The following is a 17,550-nucleotide window of genomic DNA, read 5'->3' as shown; positions in this document are numbered from 1 at the left end:
GAACACTACCATTCCGTTTCAAAACTTTCAGATTGTACATTATTAACCAAAAGGTTTTGTCGCAAACATGATGGAATGATATGAACTTAAATTCAATGAAAGTATACGAGAACCAAATTAAGGCCGTTGTTCAACCTAACGGCCTTAGAGAGAGATATGGTGGGCGTTCTGGTTTGTAAATGCTTCCTTCAGAATGGGATGGAAAATAGGCCTACCTCTCGCATGGCCTTGTGAGCAAATTTGGGCTAACATTTTATAGAACCATTTGATAATTTAACCAAACGAGACGAATACGCCAAGATTGACACAATATCTATTTTGTAATGAAGATGGTACTTTCACTTAATGCTATGAACCCACCAAAGAATTTAAATCTACCGTATGTATTTTACAAGTTCCCCCATACAACCATATCACAGAACTTATCTCCCCAACAATACAGGTCTTCCTGTAAAACCCGAGAATGAAGAACATAACCTAAGGCAAAGGTGAAGCAATTCAGTCCCATTGTTTCGAAGCATTTATCTCTGACGTCTTTAGTACTGGGCGATGAATGCCACTTTCCTGGGCCACTGTACCGTTAATTATTATGTGAACACTAAAATTAAACTGTACTTCTCGCAAAAACGAAAAGAGGTGGCCAAATCCGCCTTTAACCAAGACCGATAGTGCACCAGATGATGCCCATAAATTTATACTTACGGCATGCAAATGCAATGAGGGCGAAAATTAACCATATGTGATGTATTAGGGTACATGGGAAATCCAACCAGCGACTACGGTGCACATCAGTGATTGGCAACGTAATTCTTGACATCCACAACGTGTAGAGGTGTCATTTTTTGCCACTCAAATATGAATTAGAAATCTCAGAAAAAATAGAACAAGAAAATTAGACTATGGACACATTATAGTGATCCCTATTAAAAAAGTTCCGACGGCCAATAAATTTGCTTCCGGACAAAAGGTAAAACATCTGGATAGATACATATGGAATCGAACGAAAAATAAATTGGAAACCTCGGATGATTATCCTATTCATTAAGCGTAAGCAATCACTTTCTGGACCGACCGGGCAAAATTTAAACGCAGCCGAGACACTGCACGAAGAGTTTTTTAACCACGGTAAGCAACATGTGTCTAAAGGAAATGCGTACTGCATATCCTTTTCCGAAATAATCTTTTTAAAAATGCTGGCGTGGTATTTGATTTGGGTGCGGCGTATTCAGACCACGGCGTGTCAATCACCCGGGGCTCCACGACAGTGAAGCACGCGATGCCTTCCCAAGCTGGGTATGACGTAATTAACAGCGTGAAACTATCTCGCCTGTTAATGCACATTCGTAGAACGTTACAATGGGTTACGAACTGATTACACAATTTACAAAACAAATTAACAAATAATATGCGTGATTTCAATTGGAATAGGCGCACACACCGTTCGGTATCCTTTCCGTAATTTTGTATTTAATGGGGCCAATGTAATCAAGTGCGCTCAAAAGAAAACAGGTTATTGACTTTTGAACAACAGTAATTCCTTGATATAAATCAACTCTGAACTTAAAAAGACTCATAATAATAGGATGACGGACCAAATACTATTTCATCTGAAGGATAGCACATACAGTACAATCATGTTTCTGGACATGGCTGACTCCCCGCAAGCCTGGTTAATCATACCGACAGTTTCGGTAGACGATTTCCTAAGCTTTACCGCAAATTTGATGGAATAACGCTGCTCCAAAAACTTCGGCATCGCGTTCCGTGACGTGGGTCGAGCGTGGAGGTTCGCGTTAACAGAGCTCCTCACTACACCACAGCTCAGAGCCGACTGCCTTTTTCAGCGTCGCTTGCCAACATACCCCCCTCCAATCGCAGCCCGTCAGAGCGGTGCTGGGCGCGCCTGGAGCGGCGCGCCCAGTCCAGGAGTCAGTACACTTATTTTCCGGACGAACCCTGTATTAGCAACTCATAACTTCGACATAACCTTAGATAGTGTGCGGAAATCTAATTAATGGACGTGAAATTCAGCGAAGCCAAGGAAAGTGAAAAGGAACAACGCACTTGATAGCAATATTAATATATGTATGCAAAAATACTTCCTCTCCAGTGAATTCGAGAAATACATCGAGCTTCATTAGACAACACCACGTCGAATAACGAACAGGTGACCAAGTAATCACCAGGGCGCTTTGACTAACTGGGTCGGCTTTATGCAATGCAATATGAAGAAAGATTGTCAAACATCGCAAGAGCACGTAGTTTGCGACGGCGTACAAGACACGTAAAATGAAAATTAGGAATAGTGTCTGAAGGAAAATCAAAATTGCAAGAATAATAAATAAGAATAAAGCTAAATAGAATACAATGGCCCACCTCTTATGTAACAGAAGAGAGGATAGGTCCCTTTTTCAAACGAATTTCTATGGAAAACCAACCCATTAAGTCCCAAAGAGAATGGAGAATGTAAATAGGAAAGCGAAAAGTTCGAAGGCGATCACGAACAAATGATACTGCATGCAATTGCAATTTTGTAACTGTGCACGTACCCAACACCTAACCAAGGACTACAATTTTGGAGAAAACCCTGCACGACGACAAATCCAGCGGTAAACGCAAAAGTAAAACACTTATAGGAAACAATTTATCACGCCAATAACTATTTACGATTACCTGAGGCACGACTAAAACGCGAATAATGTTTTCTTCGGCACATGTCGATAGAATTACGAGTTCACATAATTTGTTGAGAATTCAGGAGTTACATTTTTTTAGCAGCCACAAGTTGGACTTCCTTCTGGTCTCGTTCCCACTTCTTCCTTCTCCAAAACAGCGAGGCTACCGATTGGCAACATCAAAATTTATTACATCATCCCCCCTCGAAGCGCATATCTTTGAGCAATAGATAGACAAGACGAAAAACACTGGAGAGCTGGTGTGAACAGAATAAATATTGCTATGCAATGCATGCCAATGCACAGACCACAGTTGTGGAAAATCAGAACGTATGACGGATACGGAGACCCACTTTTCGGAACACCTACGGGAGTTAATTATTCACTTTATCCTAGTCAGTCTCCTGCAGCACAAAATATCCATACACTTCTAAACTTCACTTCTTAAATGCTGTCTTTGTTTATGCCGCACTTAACTGGAGAAAAATATTCCAAAATACATGTTTCAACGAAGTTCTCCTCACCCCTCCGAAAAGGTCATTTCATTTTAGAACCCTATTCGGAGCACTCACGAAAACCCGATTTCAGAGAACCCACCAATTGCTCACGAAAGAAAGTCCGAATTGTGCATTTATTAATATCGTTGAACGAAATCCGACGAAGCTTGATCAATTTATTCTTAGCCAATACAATTGCACAATAAGACAACGTACCACATTCCAGTACGGAGTTTTGCTACAGGAAATTGGAAATCGATTTAACCACACTTCAATACTTCAATAACTACGGCTAAATTTTCAACCAGAACCCATTAATAATTAAGCGAACCAGTTCATTCATAGTACCAACAATGCAAATCTAGAAAGCATCTCTAACTGAAGGATGGCCGCTGGAAATAGTATGCCTTGAGCATAGATTTTGTGTCACAATAAAATGAATAAAACCGTACTCGGCAATTAAGTAAACACATTTCGCTCATTATTATGCGATCATATGTCAGGGTGTCAACTTTCCAACTATCACGAAATTCACCGAGTTTTCCAGGAAATACTTGGTTTTCGAAAGCGTCCCACATCCCCAAAGAAATATATCTTTTGGAAAATTTTAGACCAAAGAAAGGGTCGGTACTCACATCGTGATACCCAAGCGCATAAGATAATACACTGCTGTGTGACGGATGTATACGTAAATACGTGCAGAATATCGAGAAACTACACCAGCCTGATAAGAAATTCTCTTGTAATCGGAAGTTTTCAACAGTGAAACCTCCCTTTGAGAAATATTGATTTCTAGGAAAATGAAACCAATATTCTAAAAAACTATTCATGCAATGGTTAAAAAAATCGCACGCCTAAATAAGAAATCCAACAGTAAAAAGGGAGGCATCATTTCAGTCACATTAAAAATATATCATTCTCATTGATCAATAGGAAGATGGAAAAATATAGCCACGAGAAAATCACTTCTCGATAACCAGTCGACCGAAGAACCAAATATAACATTTTGTTCACCAAATCCAGTTCACAAAATCAAAATTTTGGACGAAGAAAGTAAAAAAAATAAATCCACAAATCATGCAAAACATGTCGCACACCACATAGACAACCTCAAACCGAAGTAAAAATTGATTACATCACCTAATAGAGCTTCCTAGGGCATCACTAACTGACAATTAATTTTGAAAAGAATATAAATTGATCGCTTATTAAAGTTATTTGACACTTCATAACAGCAAGTCGTTATGCATAATATACCGCGCATACGAGATGATGAATGCAGCAAAACTAGACAAACTACAGAGAAAAGGAATCCTTCATTCGCAAAAAAGCGAGAACAACGTAATAAGAACCCCTGAAATAGACTAGGCTACTATGGAGATAAGCATGACGATAAAGAATACGTCTTTATACCGGAATAAATGAAAACCAAACAAATCAGCGTGAAAATCAAATCTGGGCCAGCTACATTCCACGCATAGGGTTAAAATTAAACGGCAGGATCCACAGATGCATTGGAAAGCCCCTATCTTATAGCACGAGCCTTATTGCAAAAAAGGTGATAATATTACCGCGACTAAAAATAATATTTATTATTACAAGAAAAAAAAGGCATTCGATAGTTTTGTTTCAAAACCAAGGATAATTTTGAGATTTCTTTACGTTATCCATGATCGAATTTTAATGAGAAATATCAATTTCGTATCCTACCTGTTCTTTCATATGAAAATTTCAAATTTCACTAAAAATTTAAAATGCTGAATTTTACATATCGCCTCTCGGAATAATCTCTGTGGAAAACCTTGTAACCAGCCGAACTCTCTACAATCATCGGTGTGAATTCGCTAAATTTTTCAATTGGATGCTATTATCATAAAAAATATTTGTCATGAGAAAACTCTCTCTAGGAAAATTATCATAAGAGATAAATTAAAGGAAGCCATACGAAATCGAAATAAATATGAAATTACGTAAGCTTGGAATTTGCTAGCACGTTATATGGATTACACAGGATTTGGAGAGATGGATTCTATGAATCAGATCAAAAATAATGGTCTCTTATGAGACTTGTGGCCACGATTGAAATTAAAAAGTTCGCCAACTCTGCTGCAATTCAAAAAGACTCACCTATATTATGATTACATTCATAATATCAGCTTATTTACATAGGAACCCCTTCGTCTTGAAAGGAAAATAATAATTTCCCGATTTTTTTATCGGAAGGTTCTTAGCTGCTACAAAAACCACCTAATACAAACAATACGTATGATTTGAATAATAATGTAAATACATTAGAAAACGACTGTAGTCAAAGCTGAAAAAAACTGATACCTGTTTGATTCCAACACAAGATAATATGAGTAAATGGCACACCAACTCTCAAAAATTCTCCTATCGCAAAACATTTGCCTTCCCCTCCTCACCCATGCATGGCAAATGCTGGTAAGTACCAAACTGATCTCTCTTCTCTCTCATCACCGCACATCAGAGCCCACTAAACACTCAAGAGGTGGATTTCCTATGGTGGTACTCTCATCCCCCATACTAATGTCTACGAGCTGGAATCTCTGAAAAGAGGCGTATCCCTGATTGGAATCATAGACTAAAAATGAATACATTTGAAAGAAGGGAAACCAGTGGCAAGAGTGTGCAGACCCTCCAAATAAAAGAGTATTCAAAGCATTCTTAGGTACCTGCTCCTCATCTAGTATTAACCGAACGAGTCGCGCGAAGTACCCACGCCTAGGCCGAAGCGGAAGCAACTCAGAAATCCATCCAATTGCATTAACACTGAAATAATCTCAGGACCTCAACAGAGCCAACCCATACGTGGAGACCCTAATAAATGCTTCCTCAATCCAAGTTACGTGACATAATTTTATTGTGGGTAAGGGTACTTGTAAAATGCTGCCGTAAATGGTGCCCTATCATCGGATCATGTTCTTCACTTGCAGCGAAAAAGTTCATCACCTGCATAAACTTTAATCATCACCCGTCACCTGAGTCTTCCTGACAAGACATGTAAACATATAATTGGAATATTTAATTACTATAAATAGACTGTCGAAATCACGATCCAGCAGTCAATTTCCAAAACATGGGCCGCTATAGGATCTACATATGATGTTCGCAGTTTCCTGATTCTGAACTCCCTAAACCGTAAATAAACCTTTGATACTGAATATACCACAGCTACTGACTGGTGAATATTCATTACAACATAAATGCCGATTAGAATTATTTTAACAGTTAGGGAAGCCCACTTTCTCAAACCAACCGAAAACGGGTTTATGATCAATTAGCAAACAGATTTTTATACCCTGCAAAACGGACCTAAGACCGGTTCGATCTATCTCTTTAACTCTTAAGAGACTTCGATTTGGATACCGGCCGTGGAATTCGTGAGTTGACTCGAAGATCGAGAGACAAACAATGCTTACATTCGGCACGAGTTGCCCTGCGGTAAAATCTAAAAGAGACATACATAACTGCTTTACACATCCAGTGACACAAAACAGTTTGCTGGACGAAGTCAGCACAACTGGGAAGGCTTTTAGGAACTCACTGAGACGGTAAAGTTCGAACTCCCCGCTAATTTTTTCAGTTCTCCAACATAAAATTCGTCAGCTAGAGAGCATTTGGTATTCCATAGGTCGATGACAACATGAAGTATATTACAAAAGGTGGCGTATACTTCTTAAAGCAATCAATGATCCCACTAGGGCGTAGACTTTTGCAATTAACCTCGAACTCCTCGATTGAGGTTTAAAAATTTTCTAAAATTATTATTTTGGCTCGTTTTTTCTACTCTACAAGATAAATTTCACCATTACTACTTATGACAACTCATTTTCACAGTTTCTTATTTCGCAGTCATGACCTATCCCCAAAAATCGAACTTAGATACTTGTGGCACGCGTGTCCTAGGTCATCGACCCCGTGTAAATTTTTGCACCAGATTTCCGAAAACCGCTTATACACGCCTTTTGGTACGTCAACGTAAGCTATCATGAGTAACTGCACAATGGTACAGTGGACGGTTCGATTTACGCAAGCTGGATCGAATTGTTCGTCGGGTCTGCTCTCTTCGACATAATTCATAAGCACTGCGCCTAATCCACGAAAAAAGAGACAAAGCAATAAAGGAAGTCAAATTACAAGTGGAAGCTTGGTAACCTATGTACTTCCAAGACAGGAGTATGAGAATGACGGGTAAACACTAAAACCCATGAGAACAAGGATCCACATTAAGGAACAGCATTTTGGCATGTATTTCCGCATTCGAAGTACCACAAAAGATGAACAATTGTTAGTTCATTAGTAAAAAAACATTGTTGGCCCCCATTTGCCCATTCACTTTAATAAGACAGATGAATAATACAACAATTCCAAAACTCAATGCCGATAAGTTAGTTCCACCGAGTTTGAAATAAGTATGTATTAATATTTACAAAAAGTAGAGGAAGTTAATTATTATCCAAGGCATTTTGTCAACTTCTCTATTATAGGAGAGAAGTTTATGGGACATCAGTACAAACTGAAAACAAGTACACCTTAAATAGCGACGCTCATACTTTTTATGCTGCGGGTCATCTGATTACTTTCAAAGTTACAAATGGATAGAGCAAGATTTTGGTATGATTTTTACCAAACTAAATAATTACTTTCGCTGCAATAGCCTAGCAAAAAATATGAAATTATCATTTATTATTTATTAATGGCAGATGCTCATTTAAATTACCTGGCCTGAAGTTTATAAGGAATTTTTTCAATTAAATGTATTTTCAGTAATTCATATACATCTTTCTAAATCACAAACAGCACACATATATAAAATGCTATTACCATACAAAGTTGTAATCATTATCCACACATTTTAGAAGCGTTTTTCAGACAAACGATATTATTAGAAGCAGGAAGACCCTTTACTATTTTGAAGAATGTAGCTAGGAGTTGACTTAACATTTTCCATGCTAAAAAAATAAATTTCGAAAGGGTTTTTACTGATTAATAACAAGGAATCTAAACCATGAAACCAAATACCATTTTTTATACGACTGCAATTAAATAAAACCTGTTCCAAAATGGGACGAAAGAACAAACAACAAACTCAGTCTCTACTCAGGCTCAATAGACGCCCCTTAATCATCTTGTGAACATAGAACACCTAATCTAATTTTGAAAATCCCTCTAGGGAAATGATAATGCCAATCATTTCAATATTTATGAACCTCACAGGGCTAACTTAAATGTCACTAGATAAACCCATATTTCCAGAAGGGCCCAAAAATTCTTGCTTGGAAGTCATTCACCTATTAGTATTAATACCAGTAGTCCAGTGGTTAAGCTAGGTTTTGAATGAACCAAGGGTCTAAATGTTGCCACACTTTTAAACTCCTTGTAATACAACATGCCCTAAATTTGCATACTAATATAAATCATTTTATAACCCCACACACTTTTTCTTAATCTTTGCCCTACCTAACCTAATATTTTTTTCCCTCCCTCCATCTTGCCCACCCAACGTACTCCCCTCTATCACAGTCTCCAATACTCCATTGCCTCTCAGTCTCTCCTGCATCCACTTCTCCTGACTATTTTGAATGTCTCCCAATAATCTCTCTTCCCTTATAATGCCTAGCACTTCATCTTTTACCTTTCTATGCATTTAATTTGTTCTAATTTTCTCCATACATCTCCAATCCATAAAAATCCTATTGCTCTAATGACAAAGTTTCAGAGCCATATCAAAGTACACACCATATTATTTCACTTATCTTTTCAAACATATACCCATTATAGTGAGAGAGAGTTGAGGCAGATACTTTGTGGAATTCAGATGTAATGAAAAGGAAGCAACAACTTATTTGTATTTTCACTGAACAGTATTTCTATTGCTGAATGGTTTTGCTACAATATAGCATCAATAGGGCTAGACCACTAGTTCCAATGACGCTACACTGTAGCAAAACTATTTGTCAATTAAAATTGTATCCAGTGGAAACAAAGTTATTTGTTACTTCCTTTCAATTATATATCCATTATTTCTTTTCTTATTTATTTACAGTATGCACTATCAATTGAAAAAATTATTTTAAAGTGAATTGAAAATATTAATCTGCCAACCATTTAAAGTTTTAAACCTCTGCAGCTCCACCCAAGCAATATGACTGTTCAGGTACCATATCTTCCTGAGAAACCATAACCGGCACAGAGAAGGGACTGGCCCCCTATTCTGATGTGTGAATTTCACACGCCGTATAGGGCTTAGTACAAGGTGAACTCTACCATCACCTACCAAACCGACCTTCGGGTTGACTACTCTGTTTATGGATTTTTACTAGCCACAGAAGTTTTTCAAGACAGAATTTAAAACAAAGCAAGGAGTTTTACCTCAGCACAATTACTTCCTCTTCCTGCTCAATCAAAATACCTGAGCCAACTGCCAAAAACCTAAAAATTCTCTTGGAAAACCTCTACTGTTAAGCCTTCATGCATCCAAACAAATGTTATCAAAAATATAAAATAAATTACACTTGCTCTTAAATCACTGAACCCAAGCAAACCTAAGTATCACAAATTCAAGGGACATAATTTATCACCAAACTATGAACACAGTTGAACAATGGTTAAAAATGTGCATAGAACCATAGCTAAACAATCAAAGAAAAAATAAAAAACATTTCCCACTTTGTGTAAAAGAGCATGATGGTAACTTAGCCAACATAGCAATAAATAAATTCAAATATATACAATAATATTGTGTACATTTCCCAATTCTTTGCGCTCTAAATGTTTTTCCTTCTCTAATGCATCAATCATAAACAATGAATGTTACATTTTTTTGGCCTACCCTTGGGAAAGAACGTCAAAACTGGTACTTCTTGAGAACAAAGTGCACCCAATTTCATTGATTAAAACAACCACAAATGGGAAAATTGTAATTTTTAATTTTAATGGTCTATTCCAACCATCTTATTTCAAGGGAAATTGGGAGACACCTAACGATGAATATATTTGATTGGAGTACTTCCTGAAACACTATGGGCATCTGTAGAAACGATAAATTGAGAATGATTTGCTAAAAAATTCTTAACTAATTAACTAACAATGATACATGATATTTAAACTCACGTCCTGTCACAAACATGCCACTTTTACTCTGAATAGATTTAAAGCTTTAAGAATGTGACAATAACAATAAACAAAAATGAGAAGAGTGAAATATAAACATATTAGAAATGCTAATGAATGCTGAATAAAACATTTTAAAAAACAATTATGGTCAGTAAAATACAATCCTCAAATTCATAATGTGTACACGTTGAGGTGAAATGTTAGCCCCAGAAATTACTCAAAACCTCTACATACATTTGCTGTAAATTTAACACTAAATGTTGAATGAAAAGTTTTTTCCCTTCATATACAAACTGCAGTTTCAGGTCAACTAGGGAGATTTAGAACCCTGACAATCAGATTAGGCAAAGAACACGACTCCACCCAACAGCTTATGAACTCCAAATTTACACTCCAAAACCCATTCCAGATTGTAATTGTGACCCAAAACCAAATCCAGATCGTTTTTGTAAAACAATGTTACTCCTAGGTTAGTTAAAAGGATAGACCAGATGCAAAGTGAGATATTACAAGGAAATTTCCAATTCACGCAGTAACTGCACTTTTCCATGAAATTATGAAAGAGATGAAAGAGCTGTGAATTAATGGCTGCTTGTTCAAAAGTAAAGTCGAGTGAATTCATTTCGTGGTACCCCAGGAAGGAATGCAAAATGTATCAAAATAAGATACTCATATTTGCTTATTTCAAAACAAAAATATAAATAAATCCTCTCTTTGATGTGTAGAATGACACATTACCCCTTTTCAAGATCCGAGGCCATCTCAAGTCCTTTTAGCTAAATTATCCTGCCCTACTTCAATAGACTAGTTCAACAAGGGAACATTTTCTAAATGCCATATGGTCCTAATCTTATTTCAATAAGAATGATGTGAACCTATCCAAATTGTATGGCTAATGGTGAACTAAATCTTCACTGCCTACTTGGGGTTTAACCATAAATCAATTTTGCTCATTTCAAATTCTATTGATGCAATTCATTCATTCATAGAAGACATTTTCGTGAATATCACCTATAATTTACACAAGTTAATGCGCTACCAAAACTTTTTTAAAAGCTTAAATAAAACCAGCAACATACAATTCTAGAAATTACAGTCATTTCATGCTGTCATACATGTTGAAGCAACATTTCCTTTACAAATCCTAGCAATAATAAAATTAACGAGTGAAGACACTTTCTAGGTATCAAAAAGGACATTAACAAAGCCCATACCCCTCCTAATAATCAATTTAAAAATCTTCTATTGACATTAGATCAGATTACATATTTTCCTATCAAGGCTTAGGCTGCACCAAATGCATTTACAATTGACTAAATAATGAGATGACAGAGAAGCCATACACAATAATAGATAAACCAGATCAGGGTAAGCTGATATATGCATTTATCCAAGCATAGTCAATCATTCTTATTATACATATAACCACTTTAGTAGAGGGAAATCCATCAACGCAGTAATCAACCCAAAGGTCTGCTTGGTAGGTGATGGCAGAGTTCACCGAGTACTAAGCCCGACAGCATGTGAAATTCACACATCAGGGTAGGGGGGCCAGTTCCTTTCCCTGTGCAGGTTATGGTTTCCCAGGAAGATCTGGTGCCCGCAAAGCTTGAGTGGTGCAAAGGGGCTTGCCTGGGAATTGAACCTGGGCCCTCAAGTCAGTAGTCTAATGCTCTACCCCCTGGACTACCGCGACCCACTTTGTATAGGTACAGTAGTTAAAATTATCTAATTTTGATCTGAACAGTGGTTATTCCAGTTATTGGGTTACTGTCCAGTTCAACCCTCACAAAACTTTTAAAAAAACATTCATATGTAATGCAATACCAATAAAAACTTAAAATAATCTGATATACATCGATATAATTCAGCACTAGTCTACCTGTTAGAGATAGGTTCTGACAGTCAGAAAACATATTAATGGACTTCAAAAGTAGTTCTCTAAACCCCACAATTATTCCTTTTTCTAATTCATATAGCCTCCTCCTCTAAATATTTCTTCACGCCAACAAAAATGGCAATTATTTTCTTCCCTCTCCCTCAGCATGAAATCAAAAGTTTCAAAATCGCAACACCTCTCAATAGTGCTTTAAACAAGCAAAGACTATAAATCTGTAAGTTGAATCTGAATAGCTACCAATAACATTTAACTATAAATGGAGATGAATTATAATTAAAATATTTTTAAGTGAATGGTCCATTGGGAAAACTTATTTAGAAATTCAAACACTATAAATCAAGGGTTTCATTTTTAAACCAATAATAAGGATTTTTAGAAAGATAACTCCCAATACTTGTAAGCATTAAGCTCACCCAGTTAAATCATATTTTAGATATTATGCCTAGTTATGGAGTATGATGAAACCAGAGTTCACCAAAAATTATGAAATCATTGCTATATGCCATATTTGTTGCCATTCATACACATTAGTAACAAGTACAAACCAATATAAACTAGTTAGCTTGGCTCCCTTGACGGTATTCCTTCCCAGGTCAAATTAACAAAAAAGATGAAGGCTTTCTGAATAATGAACTATCATTGCACTGAAAGTATAACCAGTTTAAATAGCAAGAAAGATGCAAGCAGCAGTCTTTTGTTAACTTTAAACTTCACTACATTTCTTCTAGTTTTTATTATGTGAATTATTATGCAACTTAATTAACTTCCAATGCTAGAAGTATGCCTTGTGAAAGCAACAAAGGTAGATATACTGTTAACTGCTTTAAGAATATCAGGGGACAAAAGGTGCCTAGAAAGGGCACCATGTAAAAACACTAACACCATAGTTGTTAAAATTAATATTTCAGAAGGATCTAGTATTTACTCAGAAGATACAAGCACTTATCAGGAGAGACAATACTTAGGTAGTCTGGAAGATCATTTTAAGTTAATAACTCATATGCAGTTGGATAACATGTAATAAAAATGTGGATTGCGATAGGATTAGCTTTGAGAACAAGGTAATTTACTCCAGTAACAAATTAATCAAATGTTTCACAAAGGCAACTGCATTGAAATGATGCCCATGACCTTTTGTTTAGACACTCCTACTCAAAAATTATCCTCAAAAACATCACAGCCCACCAAAAATTACATTCCTAAAGCCTCTAACTACTAACCTCTACTTCATATTTCTGAGACTAAAATCCCAGTGCAGTTTCTAAATGTCCCATTGATACCTTTTCTATTTTAAAAATGAAAGAACGACAAATCAATTGAAATCATATACCCATAGCCAGAAATGCCAGTGTTAACTATTTTACAATGCAATGATTCAGTTTAATAGGTGTATTCATTTAATGACGCTCATCCAATGTCAAAACGTTCCATTATTCCTGACTTCACTCTCAACATTAATATGTTGGGTCTGGTATACAAAGGAAAGAAACTTCAACAATAATTACGAAAAAATAGGTAATATTTATTCTTATATTCACACACAGGAGGAATGATCAACGTAACTCAGATGCTTTGATTAATTGGCGGACCCATTCGTATATGTATGTATATTGTTTAAAAAGACAACGGCATACAGCCGATTATAATTAGACAAAGGTCAACCTGAGATAGCATTTGGGTCAACAACCTCAACTTAGCTATTCAGCTAACTCTATTAAATCAATGAAAATCTTAACTAATCGCCAACCCGGAAATTCTGTTTTGGTATACATGTAAATGGCTAAATATAAAATAAATATGATTCCAAATGTTAAATGGAAAAGTATTTAAGCAAAGAAAACACTAATATGGCAGATTGAAAAAGTCGGATGTAAACAATATAAAAAGAGCAGATTAAACTCATGCCTCAGAGTAACATGTTATTTCAACATTTTCATTTGAAAATTATTCAACTAAAAAGGAAAATAAAATTCAAGTTATAAAAATAACAAGAGTAGCTAGGAAGGTTAATTTGAAAATATCAACTAGCAATCAAACCAATATAACATTACAATTAAAATGAACCAAACCACTCGGTTAAGAAATACTATATCGTAAATAGTATTTCTGATCTTTGAGTTTTCTGCAGTCAAATTAAAAATTTCCTACGTGCAAGAATATATTCATATGGTAACTTCTAATCATTCCATTTATAAGGATGCGAATATCCAATTTCCAATTACTTCAATTTTCTTCGGGTCCAACGAAAATGAAAGGCTTTCATCGCACAAGCTTTCTTTATAACGTTAATGAATGAATACATACGGGAAAGTCTAAGAACCATGCTTGAAAATGAAACTCCAGCAGAAATATTTTACCGCAATGACAAGTCTTTACTACAACGCAAACCTCAAATTTGCGGCTTTAAAATGTCCTACATTTAACACATTATATTATTTCAATCAATTCACCCAAGAGTTACGACCTATTGAACGCAATTTCTGAAACTGATACAAGTCGGAGGGACGTTTAAGTGTTCGAGTAGGAGAAATTCCTTTACGTCAAACCGCAGAATTCATTCATAAATCGCCAAACGGCTGACTTATCCTTTCCAAAATACTCAGTTTTAGCCTTATATGTGTAAAAGAGCAGAAACTTAAGATTACGTCCAAAGAAACGGTTCCAGTACATATGCTAAAATAGTGTATGTTTTGATACAACGGAAGCGAATGTACAAAATAGCAGATATATTAAATCTAGATGAGTACCAAATACAAAATATTAACGATAAAAACGTTAACTTGAAGAAATTGTTTACTATGCACACTGAAATGAATGAAAGGCGATCTCAATTTGGATATTTTCATGAAGTCGTAACTACATAATGTGTAATTTGTGGTGGATAACAAAAAGCGTAAGAACAGGAAAATATTACAATCATACCCATATATCGGAATGATCTCTGTGGGCCAGCTCCTCGAAGGGAATACTGCAGTTAGCCACAAAATCGTCCGGTGGGATGGCGGCATCGTGGAAAACAGTCAACCCTAAGTTGACAGCATTTTGCACTTCGGTGGTAAAATTTTCATTCCACACGGGGTCAAAAGTCTTCGGTTTTGTACTTGAACGAACAAATTGATTTTCATCCACATCTATCGACACATAAGGATCAATTGGTTGATCATCAGGTTTACCAAACGCCATATTATGCCGCTTCTGAAAATCCGTAGGTCTCAAGCCGCAAGCCTCGCATATTTTCAGCTTTACGGTTCCAGTGAACATTGGCGTCGAATGACCCACAACTTAAACAAAACTCTTGCGCAGATATAACAGACCAATTAAGTAACAAAATAATGTGTCAACCGCATAAGGAAACCCTTAAAATTTCTTCCAAAAACAAGGCTTTCTTGACAGCCATGAAGGTCGATTTTGATAAAAATTCACTGCACTCTAATTAGCTATCCCACAATGCCTTTCGTTACGTCAGAACTAACATGGCGGCGCTGTGCAGACGGTTGTTACGTAGTATTCCACCCAATTTCAGAAGTCCTAGTAATTTAACGAAAATTTATCGGTAAGCTTTAAAGTTATAGGAATAATTATATTCCACTGTGGTTTTTTTACACTTTTATCAAATTTATCAGCGCGGATTGTCACATATCCCGTCTGTTAACCCACTGCGTTCCCTTGTACAAGGTAGGTTTTCGATCTTGAAACACAAGGGAATGGTATGTGGACCAGCTGTTCAAAGCTTTTTCACCGCCATCTGAGAATCTGTAGAAGAAGGTTTACTTCATCATCGATTTTATTGTTGGAATTCAATTTAATGCTAACCTAATGGGGATATGGATATTTTTCCTTCCAAATATAATTCAGCATTTGATACTTCACGTCAGCATTTCAAAATATTCGGTGAAAATGTTATCATTATTATTGGACTTGAGGACATATTTATTGTTATCTACGAATTTTGAAATTCCCGCTAAACGTGGAGAATTTCAGCTCCTTCATATGTAATATTTCTGTATGGAATAGAATGATATTTCTTCAAAATTGCGTGTTATAGGTACTCCTCTGAAGTTGGTTACAGAGATGACACCAACCAGCCTCAGTCAAATTCGGAAGGCATTCAGATAAGCCACAGCTGTGTTGAGAGAATAAAAGCCATTGCCAAGGATGGACGATGTTTACGAGTTACCGTAGAAGGAGGGGGATGTTCCGGATTTCAGTATAAATTCTCGCTGGATAAGGATTTAAATGATGATGACAAGTAATTATGTTCCCGTAGTATCCTTGAACATTACCCATCAAATTTATATAATATCGTCTGCCAATTGGTAATTCATTACTTATAATTTCAAGTTATCTTCCTCTTTAGGGTATTCGAAAAGGGTGGAGTGAAGGTAGTCGTTGATGAAACTTCGTTGGAGTATATCAAAGGATCAACAATTGACTTTCACGAGGAATTGATTCGGTCAGCGTTCAGGGTGATTGGTAACCCCCAAGCAGAACAAGGGTGTTCTTGTGGTGCATCATTTGCCGTAAAAATAGAATGATGTCACTAATAGCAACCTAAAAATGATACATATTAAACCTCTTTATTTTAGAAATAAAAATTTCCTCATAATTAAAGGCTGTGATGTGAGTGCATATGTTGGTGCATGCATAGTATGATGATATTATTGTCTGTGAGCACAAAGTGTTATTAGTTTTAGTTAAATAATAAATTGCTATTCTTCAATGAACAATTATTATTTGTTCTTGGTTTGGAAAACGAATTTGCTTGTAGATAATTATTAAAGTCTATCTTTACACGGTAAACTGCCACCCCATTTCAAACTTTTCCTTCCACAATGAAGGAAAAATGAAAATGTCATTAAGGCCTGGTACACTCTTAGAAATGGAAAAAAAAATCGTTTTATAATCAAGAAAATGTGTGATACCTAGTTAAAAATTTAGTTTTCACTTTATAAATAATAAATTTTATTGTTCCCAGGAAGAATAATATAGGACAAACAATCGAGCTTTTTCAGTGTTCCAAAAACGCCAGAAACTCTTCCAAACCGTAATAGCATTTATATATCAGAAAATACTCTAGGTATTCCTTAAATGTACACCTAGGTGGAGTAGATTTTATGACTGGCGGTAGATAGTTGTAAATGTTAATGGCCACATGAAAGGGACTTATTATACATACAGGGGAAAGAAAGTATCCTGGCAGCTTCATGTTTTGATAAATATTTACAAATTTCTTCATTAGGCCATTCAGGTTACATCAAGGGTAATTTGTACTTTGTAACAGTTTCCCCAGCATTAACATAAGAAAAAACGAAATATTAGCTTTGTGTACACTTTCTTACAT

General features: G+C 36.1%; 2 protein-coding genes across 3 annotated transcripts in view; one reads left to right on the top strand and one right to left on the bottom strand.

Moving 5' to 3' along the window:
* The window catches only part of Pkc98E (Protein kinase C), a 99,861-nt gene extending 84,239 nt beyond the window's left edge, over nt 1-15,622 (bottom strand). For both annotated transcript variants that reach the window (XM_071597481.1, XM_071597482.1), the window contains exon 1: nt 15,132-15,622. In XM_071597481.1, the coding sequence (XP_071453582.1) occupies nt 15,132-15,470 (339 nt within the window). In that variant the 5' untranslated portion in view covers nt 15,471-15,622. The remainder of the gene's footprint in view (nt 1-15,131) is intronic.
* A 36-nt stretch (nt 15,623-15,658) lies between these two features.
* On the top strand, nt 15,659-16,929 carry LOC139698630 (iron-sulfur cluster assembly 2 homolog, mitochondrial). The gene is made up of 3 exons (XM_071597483.1): nt 15,659-15,762; nt 16,255-16,458; nt 16,567-16,929. The coding sequence occupies exons 1-3, from the start codon at nt 15,683-15,685 to the stop codon at nt 16,742-16,744; spliced, it is 462 nt and encodes a 153-aa protein (XP_071453584.1). The 5' UTR covers nt 15,659-15,682; the 3' UTR covers nt 16,745-16,929.
* Nucleotides 16,930-17,550: the final 621 nt, after the last annotated feature.

This window comes from Hetaerina americana, unplaced genomic scaffold, assembly GCF_022747635.1.
Source record: "Hetaerina americana unplaced genomic scaffold, ioHetAmer1.1.p SCAF_9, whole genome shotgun sequence".
NCBI lineage: Eukaryota > Metazoa > Arthropoda > Insecta > Odonata > Calopterygidae > Hetaerina > Hetaerina americana.
Note: the sequence above shows the minus strand (reverse complement) of the source record. Positions and strands in the feature narration are given on the sequence as shown.

What these genes read in the sequence shown, in the direction of transcription:
- LOC139698630 (XM_071597483.1), top strand. Translation starts at nt 15,683, where the DNA reads ATGGCGGCGCTGTGCAGACGGTTGTTACGTAGTATTCCACCCAATTTC. An exon ending in AATTTAACGAAAATTTATCG is followed by an intron (nt 15,763 to 16,254) that starts GTAAGCTTTAAA and finishes TGCGTGTTATAG; the next exon opens with GTACTCCTCTGAAGTTGGTT. An exon ending in GATTTAAATGATGATGACAA is followed by an intron (nt 16,459 to 16,566) that starts GTAATTATGTTC and finishes CTTCCTCTTTAG; the next exon opens with GGTATTCGAAAAGGGTGGAG.